At 37.2% G+C, this 27,834-nt stretch overlaps 1 protein-coding gene across 1 annotated transcript; it reads right to left on the bottom strand.

The window, feature by feature from the left end:
- LOC136256730 (ubiquitin-protein ligase E3C-like) lies at window positions 1–27,628 on the bottom strand. Its single transcript, XM_066049737.1, has 25 exons — window positions 27,488–27,628; window positions 27,387–27,440; window positions 21,944–22,018; window positions 21,756–21,884; window positions 21,592–21,698; window positions 21,406–21,539; window positions 20,180–20,309; window positions 19,944–20,128; window positions 14,281–14,506; window positions 14,153–14,233; window positions 13,961–14,044; window positions 13,732–13,886; window positions 13,503–13,678; window positions 12,526–12,630; window positions 12,451–12,478; window positions 12,302–12,399; window positions 12,093–12,243; window positions 11,871–12,043; window positions 11,694–11,826; window positions 8,977–9,025; window positions 2,218–2,302; window positions 2,067–2,165; window positions 1,920–2,009; window positions 558–752; window positions 1–236 (listed from the first exon to the last, which is right to left on the bottom strand). The coding sequence occupies exons 1-25, from the start codon at window positions 27,578–27,580 to the stop codon at window positions 66–68; spliced, it is 3,006 nt and encodes a 1,001-aa protein (XP_065905809.1). The 5' UTR covers window positions 27,581–27,628; the 3' UTR covers window positions 1–65.
- Between the last annotated feature and the right edge of the window lie 206 nt (window positions 27,629–27,834).

Genomic DNA, 27,834 nt, shown 5'->3' with positions numbered 1-27,834 from the left:
TCCTTTACATTGTATTTTGCATTTTAAAAGTAGTTACAAACAGTATAAAATATTTGTGGAAACTTTTAAGCAAATTCAAACCCAGAGTCAGATGTTATAGCATAAAGTAGTTTCTCTTTCATTTGTGCCTCATCTTTGATGTCTGGTAACTTCAGTAAATTCATACAAGTGGCTGCAGTAGGCAGTTTGCCTTCCTCTCCACTCACATACTGGATTCCAAATTGTGGAAACAAATTCTATGGAAAGTAAAACTAGAAACAATGTAGTAACACACTGTCCACAGCAGAGAACCAACTATTAATTAGCATTGAGCACAGGTTAATTGTATACACTGCACTAGCACAATCTCTGAGAATTCAATTCATGTCGAAAGGGTAAAAGCTTACCAAGATACTAGTTGGCGTCAAGCATCCAAAGTATTAAATTAAGAGAATACACAAAAAATACCTATATACTGTGAGTACATAAATGCATAAATTTTGATCAATTCACCAAAATATTATTCTTAATACACACTTACACAGACACAGCACAAGAGAGCTGCGTGCACTACCAACCTTAAACCCAAACAATGGAGCTCTTGTGCTGCAGGTGACAAACTTGAGTAGATGCTGTTTCTCTTCCTCAGTCATTGTGCCCACAACTTTCCAGAATATTTTTATACATTCATGTCCATCACTGTATCCATCTGAGTATGTAGTGTTTTTCCTTAGGTCTGTCAAATCGATAGTAGCTTCTCCAGACATCAGCACCTTGTAAAACAGTTAATGTAACTAACATTAAAATACAGTATGTATTAACAACATAACTAACTGATTTGTACAGTAACAGTTTTAAAAATCCAGTAACAAAACTTATAACAATTCAGTACGTCTCAGCTATTAAGTAGGTCATTACAAGTAATAGGGAAATTCCAGAAGATAGTCTAGCTAGTCAGGGGAAGATGATGATAAATATGGTGGCTTGTATCCACCTCAATTTCAATTATACGCACAATATATAGTTAGCACAAAGCACTGTACATGAAGGAAACACTTAGCAATAAGCAATAAGATTAATTTTCCTACACACAGTCACTGTAGTGCACATTTGAGTTTATAAAGAACTACACAGGTGCATGCCCTTTCAGCTAGTTTTTCCCATTTTGGTTTTGTACAAAGGAGGATAAAGGTTAGTCCATGATGCATACAGTAGCTGCAATATGGCATGGATTTTTTCTCCTTTCTCCAACTTTTCAAACACACCTTAAGTAGTTAAAGTCTAAGTAGCTAAAGTCTTTGAGCAGGCTGTAGGACCAGGTGTCCTACAGACCTTCAGCACTTGTGCTGTAAAGCATTAATAAATAAAATAAAATAAAAAATATATCAAGTCTAAGCAATGTTGAAAAGTGAAGAAATAAAGCCCATAGTATTACCTATTACCATAGCCAAGTTATTCTTGTCAATTATTTCTTAGAAAATTCAGTTAAACATTTTTGTATTCTGTAATAACTCACCAGAAGTACCTTTAGTTGCTTTGAAAGCTTAATTATACCCAACTAATACTGCCAAGTCATTGTCATCATAAGGTGAGGTTGGTATCTGAGTGATTTTTAAGCACAAATCTTCGTAATCCAGTACACCCTACTGTATGATAATGCCAGATGGATTCTCAAGGAAATATTTTCATGGGATTGTACCTCCAGAGGTTGAACCTCAGTTAATAATTCAGACATAACCTTTATAGTAAGTGAATTCCTACCTCTATGGCAGTGCAGATGCATTTTTTAAATAATGAAAAAATTGCAAGATTTAATGTAAAGTTTCCAGTAGTACCTTATACTGCTGGAATGTTTAACTTACAGCATTACTTAACAACATGTCATAAAGTCTATTATATTATGCTGTTGCATAGCTGCACTTCTATAAACTTTAACATACTTGTAGTTCATGATGATTAAACAGCTGGAACCATTTATCAGGTATGACACTAGCCAGTCCTTCTCTAAACGATGCACACTGTCGATTTAGCTAGTAATAAAACAAAAGTTAACTACCAGGATTACCATCTCAACCTGTATCACATACCTCTCTGTTTAATTTATAATTAGCGACAAGATGAATGAACTCAAATTTGTTCTCATCAGTAACAGGCATGGCATTGCCATTTGGTTTCAAATCGATCTCCTAATATATTTGGTTATACAAAGGTACTGACAGACACATGGCCTGTACTTACCTGCAGTTCTCCCATATCATCAATGTTAATAGAAAATACAAGGTCTAATTCAGCAACACTTGTTTCCTTCAGTGATAGTAGACTGCTATATATTAAAAGTACAATCACTGTCACACTTTGCTATTATTATGTGGCATGCTATACTCAATAACATACGGTAGGTTGTAAAAAAAAGTTTACGTTTCGTAATTGTAATTACGGTGTGATTACTAAGTAATTACCATGTTTGTACTGTAATTTCATTTTGACCGTAATCCATAATTATGCAAAAAAAGTGGTTTTTCACCAGCCATATTTACAATATAATCATAGTTACCAATAGAGCATAATTCGTAATTACGCTACTACAGCATAATTACAATTACAAAACATAAACTTTTTTTGCAGCCTACTGTATCTAATACTCCTCAATGCATACATACATTGATTGATGATAACAGTTGGAGCATACTGATTATAAACCAAGTCTAAGTTAATACACGTAACTTAATAGGACAATTGAGAAAATGCATAGTATATATATATAAAAGTAATCAATCATCAAACAGTATCCATTGTCAAGCTTAGTGTAAACCTACATGCATGTGGTCCAGTGAACGACAATAGCCAACAAAATATAAATGTTTTAGCAACAGTTTCTTTTATTACTAAGGCTCTAGTAGGAGCATTCTTTTATTAACAAAGTTTCAGCCTATGTGGTGATTGGTTTTGGAATTGTAGTGCTGTGCATAGACATGCAGTAGGAAGAGCAAAAACTTTATTTGTACAGTGACTGTACTTTACAAGTACACAAATGGTTATCAGTCTGACATACATGATGAGTGAACAGCATAATCAATATCTGTGGAGTTTCTGTATTACATGTAAAGTTATCTAGTAGCTGGATATCCTACAGAATTTTGAGGTGATAGTAGCATAAGTTTCCAGGGAGTGGTAGATTAGCAAACATACACTGTTATTTACTATTTATAACACTATTGTTCAACACTATAATCTGTTCACGTTCACCTGAGCCCTCTTCTCTTGTTAATAATTCTTGTTACAAGGGTAAGCTGCTCAAACATTTTGTAGTGCTGCGAAGCCCTTTAAACGCCGGAACTTTTTATCAAAAAAGTGCTTTGATACGGGCAAGAACAAGTGAGTTATGAGGCTTTAAAAATATCCCTAGTATGGATGATTCAGGCATGCAAACATGTTTATAACATGAAAACATGCTTGTTCCTGTACAAAACCATTGAGAGTGAACCAATGTTGAAACTGGGTCGGGTCATCCGGGTCAACCAGGTCACATTTTCTCCGGGTCATCTGGGTCTGACCCGGTTTACAAATTATCCAGGTCTGACCCGGATTGGATCACGTGAGAAATGAAATTGTTCGTTTGACGACGTGGAAACTTATAAACGCTATCGCGTAGCTCTTTCGTGAGCCATGCCCACTTATCGCATTACCAACATACGCTCAGCTACACCCATTTATTAGTAAATGCAGTATGTAGCACGAAACTGAGGGTATCTATGGTGAGGGGTAGCTATTGTCAGTAGGTGATGACCTTTTTTTTTTTTTTGTTTTTTTGGTCTTCAACCTACTGCTAGGCTGAAGTTGCAATATTTACTCAACACGAATCGAACGCTCAAAACGTAGTCTCACTCGCTCGAGACTAGCCAAAATATAGCTCTTATCGCACGCCTCGGCTTTAATTAATCTGGGTCACATCCGGGTCAAATCTGGGGTCTGACCCGGTTTGCTATCCGGGTCAGTGGGTTAAACACTGCTTTAACGAGATATACTCACTGTAACCAGTGTGTATATCTCACTAAAGCAGCTAAAGCAGTGTGTATATCTCGTTAACTCAAGACATTGCATACCTAATAGGTTTGTAGTATCTTATCCAGAAATCTGTTATGTTTTGATGTCTCTTCCGGCTCTTATATGGGAAACCAAGTAAGCTGTGATTGTGGGATTGCATTTTACCAAACAAGATGTGATTGTGGGATGGAAGTTTAAGGCAACAACAGTATTTTACGGTTTTTATTGTTAATACAGTAATAAAAGAAACATGATTTACAGTGTAATTAATTAACACCTCTACATTCTTTTTATTACTGTATTAACAATAAAAACCATAAACTACTGCTGTTGCATTAAAATAAACTACTGTTGTTGCATCAAAAAGAATGTAGAGGTTTTAATTAATTACACTGTAAATCATGTTTCTTTTATTACTGTATTAACAATAAAAACCCGTAAAATACTGTTGTTGCCTTAAACTTCCATCCCACAATCACATCTTGTTTGGTAAAATTCAATCCCAAAATCACAGCTTACTTGGTTTCATATATAAGAGAAGAGATAACACCTGAGTGTGTCAAAATAGAACATATTAATTATACCATAGTCACTCGTGCTTTGCCTGATATATATGCACGTGCCTGAGGGCCACACGTGCCTGTGGTATAACCATTACAAATACCATGATCACGTGAAACTTCAAAGGCGCCGCTGGTTGCATATAGGTAGGGTTTCCAATGTAAAAATTCGACTTCTTCAAAATAATTTGCTAACTGCTGTTACATGTTGGACTAACTCTCACTTGATTACAGTTGCAGTGGCAATAAATTCCATTACCTTCTTGGGGTAGAAATGATTGAAATATCTGCAAAATCCGACATTACAAGCTGTAACTCTCATAAGCCTTGATCCTTTATCGCAATACTGGAGTTCAACCTTCCTCTGTGAGTAAACCTTCACCTAAAAGCATTGGTAGTTTGATTGGTGAGGTAAGTTTCCTGTCGTTGCATCATTTGAGCATGATTTTGGGCTCCAAAAATGGGTTTTCGTCTATGGACACCAAACGATTGATAGCCAAAACTTCCTCACACCATTATCCATCAAACAAAGAAGCCACATATGAACTTTGGTCAAGTTGTGACATCTCTAACCATCTGGGTGAGTGTGATATAGGGCAAAATTAGCCGGAAATCACACCTTCACTACATAACTTGTCTGCTCAACTGCTTAAAAATAGAAATCTTAACGTAAAACAACTGTATGATCCCTAAAGTATGGCTAGAAGTGAGGTTATCGTCATCAAGAATTGTAAAATAAAATTTAATGCAGCTAACGAAAATGCAATTAAGCTCGTGTGATTTCTGCCATCTAAACACTTGATATCTTATGCAGTGCCACGACAACTGTCCCTCATTACAAATATTGCCTGCCCAGTAATAACAAACAAATAAATGTAGGCAGTAGGGCTAAAACGAATATACCGAATATTCGAATTCGTATTCGATTCGACTTCGTTCGAAGGAATTATTGAATTCGAAACATCGAAATTACAGTAAAGATGGCAGACACTAGTAATGAGGAATCTTTGTCAGTCTCTACAACTTCAACAACATCAGACACTGGACTAGAGATGTACCAATAATCGGATTGGTGATCACGAGGGTGATCAGATCGGTTGCCGATATGCCTTCCATATTCAGTAATAATGGGCACAAACGCTCTATGAATCAATTAGTTTGCATGGCCAGCTATGAAAAGCCTTTTTGCTCACTACAAACAAACAGAAAGCCTCTCTACACTATTCTATAAAACGCTAAATTACGAGAAGCCATATGACGACGTGTGAGAGTACTGCTATTAGTGTTAAAATATTCTTACCCAGAACAGTAGCTGTTAGCTGCACTTTAAGAATAAAAAACTGCACTACAGGAAAACTAAAGTGATCACCTGTGTACAACAGCCATCTTGGTAACTAATCAAAACACGGAGTAATCCGGACAAAGGAACATGTATTAAAATATTTGTGGTGCCTAATTGTCTGGATTGTGTAATAGAGGCCACACCACCATAGGGAGTTGTGCAATATAGTAAAGTTACATCACTTCTCTTTTCTCAATGCTACAAATCATTAGAATATACATCATGCAGTAGCTACACCTGTAGTTCTATTTGATTTACGAATATACAATAATTTAATCGGTATATAATCAGTATCAGCTCTTTTAGGTACAAATTAATCAGATATCAATACAACTGAAAAATCCTTATCGGTACACCTCTAGTAGCTACATCATCAGACACTTTTACTTCATTTCAAAAGCTGCCTACTGTATCAAATTTTAATGATGTTTTACAATTGAATACAAATAATAAGAAATAACACATGTACACTGTATAAGAGCATTACACTATATATAGAATATTCTATTATTCGTTCTTGACCAAAGATATTCATTCTCTTTCATTTAGAATATTCGTTTTAGCCCTAGTAGGCAGTGTATATCATTACTGACCACACCCAAGCCTAGTCACATGAGCCTGACTGAACTAGGCTAAGTGCATTTGTAGCTGAATTGCAGTGACGATAACTTCACCATTAGTTATACTTTATGGATCATACAGTTGTTTTACACCGAGATATCTATTTTTAAACAGTTGAGCAGACAAGTTAAGTAGTGAAGGTGTGATTTTTGGCTAATTTTGCCCTATATCACGCTCACCCAGATGGTTAGAGATGTCACAACTTAACCAAAGTTTGTATGTGACTTCTTTGTCAAAGGATAATTACTACTGTGGTGTGAGGAAGTTTGAGCTTTCAATCGTTTGGTGTCCGTAGACAAAAACCCATTTTTGGAGCCCAAAATCATGCTCAAATGATGCAACGACAGGAAACCTACCCCACCAATGAAACTACCAATGCTTTTAGGTGAAGGTTTACTCACAGAAGAAGGTTGAACTCCAGTATTGCGATAAAGGATCAAGGCTTCTGAGCGTTACAGCTTGTAATGTCGGATTTTGCAGATATTTTGATCGATTTCTACCCCAAGAAGGTAATGGAATTTATTGTCACTGCAGCTGTATTCAAGTGAGAGTTAGTTCAACATGTAACAGCAGTTAGCAAATTATTTTGAAGATGTCAAATTTTTACATTGGAAACCCTAATATAGGGCATATACAGACATTTGCGTGATCTTTGCAACACAAGACCGCCAAGCGAAAACCGAAACATGTGATGCAACTACTTTGATAATGTGATGAATTATGTAACAAGCTCATGTTTCCAGTGACTTCCTGTGTTGCATAGATTCCGCAATCATTTGTACACCTCAAACCCACAGGTGAGTATTTATATACTTACCTGGGAGGTTACATGACACATTACTGTGTCACGATTACGGGCTAATAGCCCGACGTGGGCAGGTGAACGACGCCCATGCTAGCATGACTAATCACCCAGATAACTCGGCTAATAGTCCTTGTCATGCTAGGCGATCAATCACTCCAGCCAGTAAGAGTCCAACCACTGGATTCATTTTATAACCATACCTCGCGACTTTGATGATGGGTAGCAGCAAGTAACGTTGCTCCTATGTTTGTTGATAGATCAGACAAGTCCTGGGGATGTACAGATATGTTTACTAAGTCCCACAATCAATTTGATTCTTCATTGTGAGCAAGCTGAATTGCGAGAGGAACGCTTCCAGTGTGTCTACTATGCCAAACTATAGTGTGAGTATATACTTTAAGTTGGTTTGTGTGCATATGAGTTGTTAGTAAGTATTGTAGTGCGGATTAATTTAGAAACATGGTATATATTATATGAATCTTTGGTGTATTGCACTTATATACACCCCTCCTCCTCAGTCATCAGAAGTTTACTGGTGATAAATGCCTCAGTGAATCTTGTAGCCATGGTTTATATATTACATATTTTATAGTTGTAACATGGGAATGAGTGATTTGCCTGATATGTATGCCCAAAGCCCGAGGGCTGCGGGCATACATATCAGGCAAATCACGAATGCCCATGTTACAGCTAATATGTAACACTTCTGTTCAGGCTGATAGCCTTGATGCCAATACGAGTGTAACCACTGGATTCATTTTATATGCATGCCTGAAAGATTCAATTATGGTTAGGCAGCAAATAACGCTGTAGTTACGGTCACTATAATAAACGGACGAGTCGTACAGATATTATGAAAATGTCAAGTGGGGAAAATTTTGGGGAATTAGTGTTATGATGCTTTTGCATTATGTAAAGACTAATCACAGTGTATACTAACGACCTAGAGGGGTAAGCCCCATTATAGAGTGATTAAATTGTGTTGTCCATAATGTGGACATGTCTGCATTCAAAAACATGCTGAAACACTTGTGAATGCACTGCAAGACTAGTTCACACCTTTCAGTAACATTTCCCAACTTGTAGAATGGCATGCAAGGATACTGAAATTCCTTCATTTCAGTACTTCTTGTTAGTTTGTGGTAGTCATCATGTGAGCATTAATTTATTCCCCCAATTGGTTTCGGCCTAAGCTTGTATAAAACAAACAGAGGGTGGTACCACTACCTCATCCACATCAAGGCCATGCTTGCTTTGATGAAAGTGGCTTGCTCTTTTAGAAGTGCAACCACTTTCCCGGGATACATTTCAATGTACACCGGTGTACATTTTGATGTCTCCCTGTAAAGAGGTATACATACTAATACATCCTCTGGAATTCCTTTGATCTGAGGTGTCAAAGTCTTACATATATATATATATATATATATATTACATGACTTCACTCCAAACATAATGTTAATTGGAATAAGTTACAGCAGGTACCAAAGGAGACCAAAGAATGCTCTATTAATGATCAAACTGGAAGTCTATGTGTTGTTGTGGCAAGAACTTTCAAGTGTTTACTGAAATAAGTCTGTTAATGGCGACTTATGAAACCATGTATGTACAAACAGACAATTTACCGATACAGTTGTGGATCCAGTGTTTGTAAATGATGAATGTCCACACTACCTGCAGCAAACATGACCACAATAAAACATATAATTATGTAAACTAAAGTGGAGCTAGCATATTGTCTTATACCAAGAACTATTTATTCACACTACTGTTTCCACAAGTATTATCAACACATAGGCCTGCTCAAAATTCTTTCAGGAATTTTCCAAAAAATTCACCTATTATGCTCTTCAGTGTTCCCATTATGTTTGCATTATCCTCCTAGGTGAACAACATTTCTTATAATTATCTTGGAACATTATTATTAGTGAATGCTCTATTAGAGTATTTCACTGCAAAGTGACTCTTCTATTAGAGAGTATCAATCTAAGGAGCTACGTACAATGCCTAATTGCAGTTTGCAGTTTCTACTGACTGCTCTATTAGGGAGTATCGATATATTTCAGGCCTTTTCGTTTAAGGCAGTGGAATGTTGTGGTAACACTGTGACAACATAATTGGTAGGGCTGTACTGATACCATATTTTACATCCAATACTGATATCTGATATTTATTGTCTATTTCCGATACAGGTTTTCTAATGAACTGATACCATATACACAGCCAATACTTAAAAGTCAAACTGATATGCATTACAATATAAAGAGTATGTAGGATGATGACTATGGCTGTGTTAAATTACTACAATTCATAATTATGCTTTTAATCTTTTTATTTGTTGGTACTTATGACTGTCTACAAAAGGTTTTTATCTTTATTTTTTCAGTCAAAACAATACAAAAATCAAACACTAAACAACATTAAAAGATGGTGCAAAAACCCTCAGAAAAGAAAAACTTACCCAACCTGGGATTTGAACCGGATGAACCTAGGCCAACCCATGCTAGGTAAGGACTGCTAGGCTAAGAAATTAACCAGTTAACACTAAGTCACTAGGCCAATAGTGTGCTTTTCATTGTAATAATACTATGTTAAATAGTGCATATAACTCAAGTGAAATATCTGTATTGTAGACTGCAATTGACCGATACCAATACTAGTAATATCTGTACCGATACCGATACAATATCAGTATCGGTACAGCCCTAATAATTGGTCTATGAATTGACTTCTGGAGTACAATATTTTCTTCAATCACTACTACATTACCATTGATATTGGCGGTACTTGCAGTGCTAATTCACAAGTAATTAGTGAGATTATCAAGTTGAAGCCATCTTAGCTTTGTTGCCATGTTAGGTGAATGCTATCCTGTATCATTCACTGAAACAGCATGAAAGGAGAGTACTGTATACAGGTAGCCCAGCGATGCAGCCTAGATCAACAGCGTGGCACTCACAAGCTATCCAAGAGCTATATAGCGTCAGATAAATTTCCAGCAGTGTGTAGATTCCTAGCGTCACTACCAGTTATTTTTACCTTCGTTAGCCTGCTGGTTTCTCTATATAATAACTACCATCAAAGTTTGGGAACAGTACACTGGTCAAACAGCACCTTCACCATTGCTCCAGGTATTTAATTCACTATAAGACCACTGTTTTCTGTTGTTGCTATTCTTTGCTTGGCTTGAAAGGCTGCTAGTGGCAAGAACGGTATGGTGGTGAACTATCATTAGCACTAAAATTATCACCAGTAGCTTTGTTAATTACAGTGCCAAACAAAGTGATTAAATACATGAAAAGCTATTTATAAAACTTCTGTAACTCAAAGACAGGTTTTTGAAATGCAATGAGACAAAGATTTCCTGAGAGAGGAAGACCAAATCTAACATCTAAAGAAATTTTGGCTGCATATATGGTAGTATGAACAAGTTTTAGTTTTTAAAAAAGTATTTTTGTACAGGCAGTCAATGGGAATCACAAGTTGTGGTTAGCAATATTGCACTCTGGAGAAGTGAAGAAAGTAATTAATACTAATGGCATATTTTGGTTAGTTAAATGAAAAAACCTATTACACTTCCACATAATATTCCAGCATAACTATATGCTCTATACTATGCTGGCATATCTGACACAGACCTACACACACATACACACACACACACAAACACCAACACACGCACGCATGCACATATACACACACAAACTGCGCACGCACACACACATACAAACACCAACACACGCACGCATGCACATACACACACACAAACTACACACACTACACACACACTGCAGCTGTGCAAAACACAATAATTGCTACTGAGTGAACCAGCGCACGCGCGCGCGCACACACACACACACACACACACACACACACACACACACAAACACATATACACACATACACATGACTAGTAGACTGACAACTAGCCTCTTTGTAGCTCCCCTTGGATGCTATACACTTTTACAACATGAATCATTTTGTACGCAAAAAGTGTACAAGGTTCCCTCATGAAGTCTATGTATAGTCTATTGTATAGCTAAGCTACACTGGGGATGATTCAAGGAAACTTTCATTAAGCTTGTGATATTAACTAAAGTAAGTCTACTTCACTTATTTTGTCTGCTACAGCTCAATGACTTAGGGTCAAATCCAAGATGGTGTTAAATCAAAATTCTATGTTACATTCAATGTATGTGAATGTTTTTAGGAAGGGTAAAATTTTCCTTTTGTCATCTAACATATAATTACATACCAATTAATTCACTTACTGCTACACTACACTACACTACACTACACTACACACACACACACACACACACACACACACACACACACACACCTCCTCCAATGATTTTACATAGGAAGAAACCAGCCAATGGTAGCTCTACTAACAAATTCTCATACAATGCTTTTCCTATCAGCCGACCAATAAAGTGATAATGTTGTGGATAATCTTGCATGATCATGTGAGCCTGAAACACCACCTTGTTACCATGACAACAAGCTATTGACTTACCTGTGAGTTAGGGAACAACTCCTTCCGGTCACTACTATGAAACAATCCTTTTTCTGGATCAAAGGATTCTTTAACCAGCTCATACAGAAACTCTTGTGTTACTCCCTTCCCAACACCCGCTTCTTCAAGCATCAATAAATTGAACATGGTAACACGTAGATTCTTTCGGATATCTAGTATTTGCCAAATAGTATGCACATTTGATAGTGATGCCATACTTACCAGCATCATGTAGCGCCAGTTGAATAAATGCATCATAATAAAGTCTCTCCCTTCGTACTAAAAGGCTAACATGTGGTTCTTTGCCAAGCAATGCAAGCCACGGAGGTCCTTGAACAGCAATTTTGTCCCTGTGAACAAGTTGCCAGAAGAGCTAACATGTGGATAGATGATACTGTTAGGAACAAAGATGGTTAAAGAAAACAGCTTACTTTAACTCTATCAGTAAATGAGTACACAAATGGGGTGTACTTTAAAAGTTCTCTGGTTTGAATCAATGGTTGTCTAAGAGGACGAGCTAGGCTCTCATCTGTAAAATATAACCAGTACAGACAGATTCAAACACTATGTAATACCACACCTTCATCCTCAAATATGTTAGGTGGAAGCTGAAAAGAGAACATTAGTATTCATGGCTACAGGTAAGCTCTCTTACTTGGTCAAGTTTGTGATATGGTAAATTGGCAACCCAGTGATTCTCTGGACAAAATGACCGACGTGAATCTCTCTCGTGGAGTAGTCGTAATAGTCTCCGTAAGTGCTATACATACAAACATATGTAATTTATCTGTAAATGTAATTTCAAATACAATTGTAGCTAATAACTGGTGTTCCTATTTTCAGCTATGTTAATTAGTATAGCAACTTGAATATGTAGCTATGACTGTTGTACAATTTGTGAAAGTTTTTTACAAATTTGCTTTACAATTAAATATGTAAGATTAAGTTTTTAGGGTGCCAAGGGTTGCAGTAGTTGTCTTGTGCAGATCTGTGAAATTTTTTGTCAATTACCACTTTAACTGCTGTGCATAGGGTAAAAACAAGGTGCCATTAGTCTTCTGTTGGTGAGTTTAACAAACCGCAATTGAAAGTTTTGGCAATATTATAATTTGGAAAATGTGATAATAAGCAGGAACTCTTTGTGACAATTGTCCACAATCAAGGTTGAGACTTGGAATACCTAAATAATTTATATACCTATATATTGGATAGAAATTTGACTACTTTGTACACAGTATATACTTGAAGCCTAAAACACATCTGACTATAAGCTGAACTTTCTTTGCATGGTGCTACCTTTTCTTCACTCATGTAATGAACTGGCAAAAGCACCTTGGTTGAGATTGCAATATTTAGAATAAAGACTATAGTGATATAGGCACTAATAAGTATGTGCTATATATAAATAGGTTTGGAATTGTTATACATGCTCTTGTCACATCAACGCTATGAAGACTATTATCTATGGACTGATAATAACTATATGGAAATGAGGTACTGATAGTTGGCATTCAGTATTGTGCACAGTCAAAGTCTATGAAACAGCTTGATATGATATGATAGAAGATTGAGAAAACTCTAAGTCTGTAGAATATTTCTATGATGAGTTATGCAGTTGTCACTTGTGCTTACAGTTAGCAGACAATTCCACTCTGCCGTTGATGGCAGGGTATCTATGTCACAAGTCGATAGTTCATGTAGTAAAGTGCTTGGAAGATGTTTTCCCAGTGTCATATTAACTGTGATATCCCGTATAATAGTTGACAAACTGCATATCTCTAATAGGCTGAATGGAAGAAGCATCTTACCTAAAATTTGGACAATTTTATGACAGATAAAGCAACACAAAATAATTACTAACCAGTGATGTCCTCGAAAAAATCAGCATCATGAATGGCAAGTAATGTCACTTGGAATAGTGAACAGAATGTGACCAGTTGAGGAATGAGATCATGTGAGCTGGTAGATGACAAGAGTATACCCCCAGTCAGTTGTTTCATCACATTCATTGAACCACTATGAATGTTAACAGAACACACCACAAGGTCAGAAAACGAAAACTGATAGTGGGTACATATAACCTTACTTACAATGTTCCAACTGACTGCATTGACGTAATACTAGTCCAAAGATATTTCAGTATAACTGGGTGAAGTGACAGCAGTTGAAATAAGCTAATGAAACATGATGTTGTATCAATTAGCTACAGTAATTCTCATCACACCAAAAGTAAGAATTTATATTGTTATGAACTCTTGATGACAGATCACACCTGTACTCACCAGCTACTGTGATAAGGATATGGTCTTTTTAGTAGTTCATAACACAGCCTGCTGAGTGGTTTGATTATATCACCATGGTCACTGAAGAAATTTTCTATTACATAAATACAGACCCACATTATGCTCACATGATCTTCACTACAGCAGTAGCCAGTTCCCTACTGGACACCTTACACAGACAACATGACTGTAATGTCTCCCTAGATCCCAGTGGGTCAACTTCATCATACAGTGTGTGGGTTTGGTAGAGTGGTTGGTCATCTTCATATGTGGGTATGTAATTTGGAGCACAATTTTGTAATAGTAATCCAATTGTGCCCACTAACTGGATCAGATCAGGAGGGCCCATAGTAGCTAAATAAAAAAACAGATGACATAATTATTATATTATCTATTTCATCAACAGCAGCAATAGCTATCATATAGAGGGTCATTTTGGTGGGTGTATAGTTTTCATGAATGAGCAATCTCACTAAACTTTGCATGAAGATAACAAAAAACCACTAATCACTTGTATCAACAGTAGAGCTGGACAGTACTGTTGATACTACCCGGTATCATGATACCTATAGTGGTATATCAATCTATAGCTACTCCATCCTTTGGTATAGTGGGTTTCAATTATGCAATATAACCAGACACATTTGATGTCAAATATTTGAATAAAATTTATTGCATAGAAACTCTGTAAATGTGATAAAATTTGTACATATCTTCATATATGCAGATTAGCCTGGTAGGCCATACCATGTGAAATAATATCATATCAATAGCTATATTGTGATACCCTAACTGGTATTGTGATACCCTAACTGGTATTGTGACACCCTAACTGGTATTGTGATACCCTAACTGGTATTGTGATACACAAACTTGTCTCGTACAGCTCTAACTGAACAGTGTACTAAATAATTAGCCAGCTAGCAATTCACTATTAAAATTGTATGTCAACCTGGGTGAAAATTTTCCCCCTTTTTGCGTTTTATTAGTGTATAATATTGAGACTGAACATGTAACTAAAATTCTATTGTACCACCACCTCAACATACGTAATAAGTTTACTTTTTTGACTTTAAGTGGTATGTAACAGTGTTTTGAGACTATGGAATGAATTAGTTATGCTCAGCATATACCTTGCACTGGTGAACACTGTAGTACATATGTGTTCCCAGTAACAACTTACTATTATCTAAATGGCCATGCTGCACACATAAGTACTTTGGCCTATTTTTCAACCAAGCATTAATCCATACAAAGTTTCAATATATATACATAGCAGTCCCAAAAATGATAAAAGCTTAATCATGTAGAGTAGATCAGGTATTATCGACCACCATGAGTTCGGATGTGATATTTCCTAGAAGAGCAATCAAAGCTGATCATTCATGGCACTATTATGAAGACCTATAACTATAACCTCCATGTATAAAATTTGAAAGGATTTGGTTATATCGTGTGGCCACAGTGACCTTCAAAATCCACTGTCCAAAATAATAGATGCTTGGACAAAGCGATCTTCACTCGGACACCTCTATCTCTACCCTTCCCATGCAACGTATATGCCATTGTGTGGCAATGATTGGTAGAGCTATCCTTGAACTATCCTGTGATATAAGCACATTAGATTTTTATCAACTAGAATTGCAGATATCGCCTGTTTCCCAGATGTGGTAACTTGATGGATCATCGGACATCAAATCGCAATTAAAATTCTGGACACAGCAACTTCTTGTTATTATTTTCACATTTTAAGAGTTTAAGTATAGCACTAAGTTCGAAACCTTAATTTGAAAACAACTTTTATGCACCTTTGTAGAGTGAATTTGTCAATTTAAGATGGAAATCAAGACACACGGTAGTGTGTCGTGCGGCCCAAAAAGTCGGCGTGCAACACCACTGAGTATATTGACAGGAAGAAAGAAAATGCAATTTTCGCACCTCCGTAGCTCTGTGCTGCCTTGATGAAACAAGATGATTGTTTCTGTGGACACTCCCGCTAACTTCAGCACTACACATTCCAAATTTGAGCAAACTCGCTTCAAGCATTCCCGAGATATGTGACTTCAAAAATTGGCTTAGTTTCTTCGTTATTTTTTCTTCTTATTTTTCTTCCTCTTGTTGCACACTTACAAAAACTGCTATAAAACGCGAACGCCATATCCGATTGCCTTGAAATTTGGCACACAGAATGGGGGTATAAAGGCACATCTCGGTACCAACTTTGGCTGGAATACGATAAACAGGCAAAGAGTTATGAGCAATTATTCACAAAAAATAACACCAATATGTTGTCACGCCTACAGGGTAAACCGCGTATGGGAAGAAGCTGAAAATCGGTGGGTGAATAGGTTAATTATTGAACCTCAAACCTTCCGTGGTTTGAAAGAAATCGAGCTAAAAACCAGGAAGATACAACGAAAAAACTAACAGTGTGTAACAATTATGCAATCGAGATTAGCTAATAAAAAAACGACTATTTGTCATGCCTACCAGAAAAACCGCTTAGAATAATGCTTTGAAAATCACTGTTCAGATGGAGTAATCATCTTAGAAAGGCTCTTCAATGGTGTAGAAGAATCAGACTTAAAGCCACGGAGTTATAACACGACATCCAACTTGGTGTAGCAAGTGCAAGATCGAGATACTCTAATAGAGCAGTCACCCTGAAGAGAATTCAAGAGATAAGCTAGAAACAAGTAACCTGTATAGAGATCAGCTACAAACATGTCACCCTGTAGAGAGATCAGCTACAAACAATCCACCCTGTAGAAAGAAGTTACCTTGTAGGGAGTTCAACTACGGAAAGAGATAGTTCAGCTAGAAGAAATCATCTTGTAGAGTTCAGCTACAAAGAAACCACCATGTAGAGAGTTCAGCTACAAACAAATCGCCCTGTAGAGAGATCAGCTAGAAGAGGCTACCTTGTAGAGAGTTCAGCTACAAAGAAACCATCATGTAGAGAGTTCAGCTACAAAAAAATTGCCCTGTAGAGAGATCAGCTAGAAGAATTTACCTTGTAGAGAGTTCAGCTACAAAGAAACCATCATGTAGAGAGTTCAGCAGCAAACAAATCACCTGTAGAGAGTTCAGCTACAAACAAATCTCCCTGTAGAGAGATCAGCTAGAAGAAGTTTCCTCGGCTACAAACAAACCACCCTGTAGAAAGATCAGCTAGAAGAAGTAACCTTGTAGAGAGTTCAGTTACAAAGAAACCAGAGTTTCAGCTACAAACTAGTGACATTGTAGAGACATCAGCTAGTAGAAGGTACCTTGTAGAGAGTTCAGCTGCAAACAATTCACCCTGTTCAGAGATCAGTTAGAAGAAGTTTTCTTGTAGAGAGTTCAGCTACAAACAAATCACCCTGTAGAAAGATCAGCTAGAAGAAGTTACCTTGTAGAGAGTTCAGTTACAAAGAAACCACCATGTAGAGAATTCAGCTACAAACTAGTGACCCTGTAGAGACATCAGCTAGAAGAAGTCACCTTGTAGAAAATTCAACTACAAAGAAACCATTCTGTAAAGAGCTCAGCTGCAAACAAATCACCTATACAGAATTCAGCTACAAACAAATCACCCTGTAGAGAGATCAGCTAGAAGAAGTCACCTTGTAGATAGTTCAGCTACAAACAAATCTCCCTGTAGAGAGATCAGCTAGAAGAAGTTACCTTGTAGATAGTTCAGCCACAAACAAATCACCCTGTAGAAAATTCAGCTACAAACTAATCACCCTGTAGAAAGATCAGCTAGAAGAAGTCACCTTGTAGAGAGTTCAGTTACAAACAAATCACCCTGTGGAGAGATCAGCTGGAAGAAGTTACCTTGTAGATCGTTCAGCTACAAACAATTCACCCTGTAGAAAGAGCAGTTAGAAGAAGTCACCTTGTAGAGTGTTCAGTTACAAAGAAACCACCATGGAGAGTTCTGTAATAAATATAATATGTATTATATTATAATTTGTACATTTACTGATAAAATCAGAAATATTTAAAGTATTTAAAATCTGCTTCATCTTTTCTTCTTCCAGTGGTAAAGAAAAAAAGATAGGTTAAAAAAGTCCCAAAGCCGGCCATAGACCAGCTTTGGGGTGTACAAATACAAAAAGAAGTGAAATCTAATCCAAAACAGCTAAGCTGTTTTGGATTAGATAGTATTTACTTCATATAGCTACAATACATTAGGTCTAGAGTAGCTCCATAAAATTGCTCAAATTTACACATTTGAGTTTATTTGAGATGTGTGAGGTCAACTATAAACTGCAACAATATATACTGTCAAATTATAGCAGTGACTGTTCTATTATAGTATAATAATTTAACATAGCTTTTTGTTAGTTTTCGTACTAAGGCACTCTTAGATATGTATATGCATAAATCATAATATGAGTGCAGTTAATACAAAGTTACATTAAAGTAAAATATGTAATTTAATATACTATAATGGAACAGTCACTGAGGCGAATAAGCAGTGGAGACCTTCTGTACATTGTTGTGGTTTATCTCTGACCTTCCACGTCTCAAACAAGTCCAAATTTACATAAGATTATTACATTTGGGCAATTTTATGCAGCTATTCTAGACCTAATGTATTTTAGCTTATATGAAATAACTACTATTTCCATCTTGAATTGACAAAAATCTCTTTATAATTGCTGTTTTCAAATGTTTCTAACCTAGTGCTAACTCTAAAAATGCCAAAATATCACAAGAAGTTGCTGTGTTTGGAATTATAATTACAATTTGATGTCCGATGATCCATCAAGTTACCACGTCTGGGAAACAGGCAGTATCTGCATTTCTAGTTGATAAAAACCTAATCTGCTTACATCACAGGATAGCTCAAGGATAGCACTACGAATCGCTACCACACAATGGCATATAAGTTGCATGGGAAGGGTAGAGTGGAGGCATCTGAATGAACATCACTCTGTCCAAGCATTGATTTTTTGGACAGAAAGGTCACTGTGGCCACACGATATAACCAAATCCTTTCAAATTTTATACATGGGGTTATAGTTATAGGTCTTCATAATAGTGCCAGCTCTGATTGCTCTTCTAGGAAATATCACATCCGAAAACTCATGGTGGTTGATAATACCTGAGCTGCTCTACCATTCAGGTATTATGAATATTATACTGATGTGTGTACAGATTTCACATTCTCATTTAGCTAACTGTTTTTAAGTAGATTAATCTCAGCTTGTAAGTAATAGTGAAATCTTGGTATTGCTATTACTAAACTAGAGTACTGAATATATTTCCATATGGAATATGTAGTACAACAGATCAGCACAAATCGAGACAGAATATTGGCAAGCATGCAAAATTTTCATTAACATACAGTTATATAGCTAAATAGCTACCATTGGGGTAGCTGCATGCCTTGTTTAAAAACAGACACTGAGCACTGCACACAGATTAATCAGTTAACATGCACACACAAGACACTTTTTACAGGTATCTTCTTTCCCACATGCACCACAGTATAATTATAAAGTTTAGATACCAACATCATCAACATTGCACGCTCATTAACTCACTCACTCACTCGCTCACACACTCACATGCACACACACAAATATAAACACACACAGTGACACAAATATAAACACACACAGTGACACAAATATAAACACACACAGTGACACAAACATAAACACACACAGTGACACAAATATAAACACACACAGTGACACAAATATAAACACACACAGTGACACAAATATAAACACACACAGCGACACAAATATAAACACACACAGTGACACAAATATAAACACACACAGTGACACACCTATTCTTTCCTCCACAATACACATTAGACAGTATAGGGCATCCAGAGTAAATGAACTAGTCATCTTGACTGCAGATATGACACTACTGATAGTGATATGTTCCTTTATTGCTGGTATAATATAGTAAATCATGTGAGCAGTAAGCTTGTGTGCCATCGCCGTACTAACAAATGACTGCAGTATACTACAGAATAATCACAATTGTAAACATTCCACTTTACCCACATTATTATACCTTTCATTGCCTTGTCCAATGAGTGCTGAAATAATCTGCAACAAGCTTGTAGCCAAGGGATGCTGGTGTGTGAAACTATTAGGGGCTGGTACTAACTCCTTAAATACACTGACAAGTGATGTAAAAACTCCTGAAACCAAATTATATTTAAGGAATACATGGCACCAATGGCAATTGTGTTTCATAATTTTCAAATAATTCATATTCAAAATCAAGCGATCAAGTTGGTCTGCAATTTGACTATGCACTGAATCCTGGGAATATTATATTGAATTTGTAACATGCAAGAGATCTTACATTATGCATGAAAATTATAACTTTTAGTCAATTTAGCTTTTGTGAATAGCATGCTGTACATTGTGATTATATGCGGGGATAACTTGTCTGTATAGGTATGAAATGTTTATATACATATCTGTCTGCATTCCATTCAAATTGATGTAGTTTTCTGCATGAAACTAAAGGAATCACGATGTGCACTAAACTGGCACTCTAAATGTCTATGGCTCCTTAACTATTAGAGGAAATGAAGTGAAACACTTTCATACAAGCCACACGATAAACACCTCTGTCATACGTCAGTACATAATCTGCCTGTGGCATATAAAGTGTGGCTTAGGTTAGAAGTGTACCATATTTCCTCGTATAGTAGCAGCATTCGATTAAACGCCTGTCTCATATTATAAGCCAGGGTGTTTCCAGGACATTGGAAAATAAATTCCCAGTCTCATACAGAGGCCCAGGTTATTACTTGAGTCTACTGTTAATTGCTTTCCCTTGTTGCTACTGCTTCATACTTGATCATGACTTTGGAACTTTCTGCGGGATGAAGCCAAATACTACAAGTAATCACATGAGTAGTCCGGGCAAGTAAGCGTGCATGCAGATATGTATGTTACAACTATTAATTTTCCAATCATTTTAAACCTTGACTACACTTGCTTATATAGTCAACACACTGTATCACTGTTTTCTATGCTTACTATTACAGTAATCTCGTTCTACCACCACCTGAATTTAATTAAATGCCGGGTGTCAGTCGGACCAATGCATAATAAATGCCCAGTCTCAAATAAAGGCCCTATTCATTTACAGGCCATGTCAAAAATTCTGGAAAGGAAATGAATCCCGGGCTTTTATACGATGAAATATGGTAATTAAGTACAAAGTTATGTTTTAGCTTGAACCACCTCCTGGACTACTTACTTTGTACATTTACAACTTACCATGTTTGGACAAATGCTCTAGAATAGCACTGCTCATGTTTTTGTCTGTTACTATTTTTGGATCAGCAAACACTTCAATCATCCTTAATGGGATGGTATAAGATCTTGAGTTGTACAGGTTGTCTCGTAGGATTCTACAAATTTATATCATGATCAAATGACCTTTTAGCTCACTACACTTTATACCTGCAGCAAATTTCAAGCAGTCTTTTTGATTGGACAGACCAAACACTCTTATCTGATATTCCAATAATTTCATGCTTTAATTGTATCCATTGTTGGCATAGTGATACCTGTTTATGATATCACCATAGAGACTACCATAATCATGGTCATGTTAGAATACTTACAAATTTATCCACTTCTAGTTTGACTGTAGACATAAACAACAGTTGTCTGGTAACAGCATGAAGAAGGGTGACATTTTTACCACCAAGTCGTGAAATGTTTTCCACATATTTCAAGGATATTTCATTAAACTATAATGTGTATACATACATATACATAATTATATTAACAATATTGCCAAACAACTTACCAGCAATTTGCGACAGGCGTAACTTCGATAGCTTGATTGTATAAGCAGTGCAGCTTTATTCTGTAGTTTGTGAATCTATCAGCAAGTACAAGCAATATGCTTAAATTAAAAAATTAATTTATATAGCAAAACACAGGTAGCTAAAGGAACTTGTATACATAGTACCAAGAATTTGTAAAACCATGATTGAAGTAACATTCTCAAAGTGCTTTCTGTGTTAGTAGCTAATTAAAATGTCACAATGTAGTAACTGCTTTGTACAGTAACGTAGCATGAATATAGCTTAAATTGTAAGAGACATACAAAATGTAAATGAAGGCCAAAGTGTACATATGCAAAATTTAACTGTACCATATGTAGTGTTTCCTGCATAAATGCATTCATGAGGGATGCAGGTGACAGACATTTCTGTTACATGATCTGTCTCTACAATGTATATAGCTAGTTTGCTTAGTGATAAATTATTAAGTACGGTAGTACTTAATGGTAGGGATCGTCAAGGTTCACGATTTCCCGCCAAAAAATTACGCACCAAAAGCAGACTTGCAAAACCATCTCGGCGATTCAGCAGTATTGTATTACAAAAGTGAAGCACGATTTCGCCTTCAAAACGACACGAAATGCATCCTATGAGTTTCCACGAATTTTAAAAAAATTCTATCTGATCGAATTTTCTAGTGACTGACTCCCTAACTGATGCCTTCAGCCAGGCCTAGCGGGAAGATGGCAACAGCTACAGTCCTACTTCTTGCATGAAAATGGCTCGCTTTGCCTATAGATTAAACCTTTCCTATACCGATAGAAATACAATCCTTGCGCTAGGGTCTTACCTTTCATCGTTCTTTAATGTCGCCATTGTCCTGGATTCACTACAGGTAGTGTTAATAACTCCACAGATGGCTTCAATGTACGGCGCCGTCTGTTTTAATAAGAGTGCTCGCTAAATAGAGTAATCATAATCTTCGCGGTAAAATATTCGAATACACGTGGTTGAAAGTTCGAAGTTGATTTTGAGCAGGAAGAGCGAGCTGTTCACAATCGGGAAGCTTTGTACATGTAAGTGAATATATTTAGCGACTTATATCTTTTGTTTCTGGCAAAGTTAACCGGCAAAATTAAATGATATTGCTTGCGTTTGTAAACGCATTTCTTTGCTGTAAACAACGTATCTACCTCAAGTATTTGAGCGATATTAGAAATAATTCGTAGCAAAATAGCATTAGCTAAGGGTATTGTGGTTATTATTGCTTTGTGTGTTTTCTCTGAGGCAATATTGGGTGCGGCAATGCCTTCGAAGGAATCGGCACGGAAGAGTAGAAAGAAGGAGAATAACAGGGCGTACTATGAAGCTCATACAGAGTCTATACTCTCAGAGAGAAAGGACAAGTACAGCAGTGAATGCCGATCACAGCGTCATGCTAATGAGTACTACAAAAATGTAACAACGTTGCGTGAGAAATCAGCTGAAGCCACCAAAACATCATTTAACAAAGATTTGGCAAAGTCTCGCATTGAGTCAGCGGAAAGGCAAAGGGAATACTACCATCAAGACTTGGAAAAGTAACTTTAGTGTCCTGTGTAATAGAAACTGCATGCACATAAAAGATAAGATTCATGCAATGTTTGTAAAAAGTACACAAACAAGTGGAACAAAAAATTAGGAATTTTCAATATGAGTAGGGATCAAAGTAATAAAAAGTACTGAAACAAGAGAGATTATCTACCACCTGAAGTCATGCTAGTACACACGTAATCCCTACTTCAGTGCCATTATATATTAAATCTTGGCAACTGAAGTAGCGATTACGTGTGTACTAGCATGACTTCAGGTGGTAGATAATCTCTCTTGTTTCAGTACTTTTTATTACTTTGATCCCTACTCATATTGAAAATTCCTAATTTTTTGTTCCACTTGTATTTTAAAGAACCAGTCCTAATGGCATCCCACCCACAATCCACCACACGATAACCCTATGCTAAAATTTTCTATTTAAAAGGCTTTGCCTATAACTACACTTACAGAACTAAAAACAGAGCCTATAGAACAAAGGAAGAGAGAAATGAAAGGTGGCTTAAACAGTCAGAAGATGTCCATCCCCCAGTGCTGAGGCTGGAACATGACCCTTAAGGGGATGACCGGAGGAGGAATGATGACCCCTGATGTACATGATAACTGAATGCAACAGGGAAAAACCAAGACGACAATAAAGCAATATGGAGTTTCCACTTGTAAGGCAAGAGGAGGGCCAGACTCTTATAGGCTATGGTAGTGGAGGCACTCGTACCTCCTGAAATGGAGAAAACAAGAGAACTAAAGTTCCATATTCAATCTAGCATTGACAACGTAGGTTGAAACCAGAAGCCAAATGCCTTGATATATAATAGGTAAGCACCAACATCATGATTCGCAGTACACAGGGAGAGAAACTCTCCACTCAAAGGTTGATGGAATGACTTTTGTGGATACATTGTGGCAGACCTCAGACATAAAATCAGCTGGACATCATTGTGGTGGATGGTAGGGAATGTTCACAGTTGAGGGCATGTTCAGCATTATTACAAACACAGTTAGCAGAGAGATTCTGGGGTGACCAACCATATTGAAGTGGAATTGCATCACAAAAAGTGCCCTTGTGAAGAGCAAGACATGGCATTCCAATAGCAGGGTGGACAGCCAAGAGGATGTACCTTTCTCACCTGAAAGTTTTAAAGATATCTGAAGACTGATGGACAGGGTAAAATTGGAAAGATTCTGATGTTTGGTGGATAAAGCGTCTTGTTTGAGAGTATGCTGTTATTGAAGATTGAAACAGTCAAAAGACGAAACTGGTTGAGGCTAAGAGGGATGTGATAGAAACTGAAAAGTGGTAATTGTCTTGGGCATTACAAGGATCACAAGTACCAAAACTACCAAGCTGAAGTGGCAAAGCTAAAATTTCCTGCTAGGAGGATGGAGGAAAAGCTTGGACAATATGGCCTCTTCAATAAATGAGGATAGGTAACACACTATCCTGATTAAAAACATCCAACAGGATGATAAACCATGGATAATAGCAGAGTATGCAGCATGGGCCAAGATATAGTGGTAATTCAGAAGGTAGTAGACAACAAGCAGCATCATAGCAGTCTTCTTTAACAACCGACCAAGACTTTAATGCATTCATCAAGCCAGCAAATCAGCAGCAGCAGCAGCAGCAGCAGCAGCAGCAGCATCAAACAGTAGCAGCAGCAGCAAACCACACTTGAGTTACTATGTCTTCCAACTATTGGATAAGAGGAACAGTTGAAAACACATAATGCATGGCCATAGTTAGGGGATCACCCTGAGTGGTCTGACAGTAAACATTCACCATTGATAAACAAAGAACAAGCCTCCATATACGCATTGGTAAGAGCAACAGCAAGAAGGAGACAAGGTTATGCGATGAAACACACCAACTCAGAGAATTGAAGGCATTGGAGGATCAGAGAGTATGGTATAGCCCAGGGGGGGTGGACCAGGCCAAAGAGTGAGGGAGCCAGGCCAGCTGAAGACCAAAAAAAACGTAATCACCTGCTGACAATAGCCGCCTTCCACCAACTGTATCTCCTTATTTATGACTACACATATGTAGCTAAGTAGCTTGCTACACTGCTTCTCTAGATACTGTGACTGCTCCATTAGGGTATCTAATCTTGACTGTTTTATTAGAGTATCTCGACCTTTTCCTACTGTATAAAAGTGGGAGGACCATGACTCCCATACCCCCCTGTCTTCACCACCTATGGCACAGCCTGAGAATGGAAAAGGCTCTGTATGGCATAGATTGCAGCTTTATACCCTGTTTCTTGAAAGTTGAAGATTGCCTGTTGCCACCAAAATGAAGAATAAAGAATAGCTTTCAAGGCACTTTTCACTCTTTCTACAGTTAATTGTACCCTTTCTGTTGTGTCTTCCATCTTTTAATTTTAGGACTACTGTATGTAGTTTTATCACCTGACTTCTAGTTAGGAACTGAAGGGTTCACATAGTCTAACGTGGCCCAGACTGCTTTTCTCCCATGGTGCTTATCAAATAATCTCTAATTGATAAGCGCCGTGGGGGAAAAAGCGGTCTGGCCATGTGAGACTATTATAAGGTTCACATGCACAAAATCTGAAAATGGTATAACTATAAAAATTCATATAATTATGCAGGATACGCGATACCTAGGGTCTATAGGACTATACATTCATTCAGTGGGCGTGCACAGTACATAGGATTTCACTAAAGGGAGCAGCTGCAGTAATATAAAACAACCAAAACAACCAAAAAACACAGGATAGCTAGAGTAACTGGTCATTCAACGGACACCATCACATGGACATTGTTATATCAGCCGGACCAGGCTACTAGCTGCAATTGAAACTGCACTACTTTGCATTACTTGTTCTTGCATAAAAATTATAGGAGCACAGTGCAGTTACTGTGGTTTAGAGAGCTGCAATTTTCAAGGCCTTCTGGACCATCGATTAACGGAGGAGTGATGTATATACCAGACAACAAAAGGAATTACTTCCACATTGCAAAGAAACGTTATCCTTTTAGCTAACTACATGCCGGTTCATACACATCATTCTATGTAGTCACCCCTGTGGTTGGCAACGAGTAGTAAGCCCCTCCCTCCCTCTTTAATTCAGTCATAAAGGCGCCAAGTAGCTAACCCTCAATGCACGGACTATATCCAGCTACAAAATGCACAAATTCCAGTGCATAGCTTTGGCAAATGGTATGCTATGGCATTTGAAGTCATCAATGACACATTTTAATAAGAAAGATTTCATAATGCATATTTATTAGTATAGCTACTACAAAAATCAAATCACAAGTGCATTAATTAGCTAGCTAATCACATGCAGGGTTGACCGCAATTCTATAAAGTTTTCCGTAGATTCCTGCTCCTAAATGTCACAGCTATTGTTTTCTTTGCTTCAAATGGCTAAATCACTCTTCTCAGGTCTGCCAGCTCACTCCAGTCTATACAACGACCGCTGCCATAGCTTATTTAATAAACAATTTTTACAGCGAGTTAAGGCCCTGACGAGTTACATTAATTTGTCGACACTATAGTGCTGCATCATGCATGATTATTAGCTAGACAATTAGGCGACACCTCCCACCCACACTGCGAATAGATGCCCAACGTAGCTACGGTACATGGGTAGTAGTGTCCGGAATTATATGCAGTCCGTTATTATGTAGTGTCCGGAATTTGAAAACATTACACCGGCTGGAATCCTTCAGAAAATGAAGTAGCTAGCTAGATTTTGGTGCAAGCAAGTTGCGGATGACAGTGCATGGTTGTGTCTGTATCCCATATTTCACATTATCATGGTTATAAGCATATACAAACTAATGCACGATCATGTTCGATTCTAAAACTCAGTGTATAGCTAATCATCAGTGAAGTGCATAATAGCTTACCTCTCTATCATGACGTGCACTTTTTGCACGCGATACCACCTCAGATCTGTCCCCCTAAGATGATAACAAGTAACTAGCTAGTACTATAATGATTTCAGTACCTGACGACAGCTACGCGGACTGTTACCACCTAGATACACAGTGGGTGTTCTGCGGTATCGACCCTCAAACAACTGATTGCGCTTATCTGACATAGTTTACCCGGGAAAAAATAATTAATAGCTATCGCGAGTGTAGACTATATATAGCAGTGCTGGCGCCTCAATTGCCTTGTCAGCATACCCTGTAATGGTATAGCTGAATTCATGGAAACTATCCGTTACGTAACCGGGTCTTTCCTTTGGTCTGTGTCCCTTACCAAAAGTTTAATTTAGTTGACCACAGTTCCCAAGAGATTAGACCTCGCTGTACTCAACTGAGATAATTGGATATCTATTAATATTATTAT

The sequence above is a fragment of the Dysidea avara genome, chromosome 5 (genome assembly GCF_963678975.1).
Source record: "Dysidea avara chromosome 5, odDysAvar1.4, whole genome shotgun sequence".
NCBI lineage: Eukaryota > Metazoa > Porifera > Demospongiae > Dictyoceratida > Dysideidae > Dysidea > Dysidea avara.
This window is presented reverse-complemented; position numbering and strand designations above follow the sequence as displayed.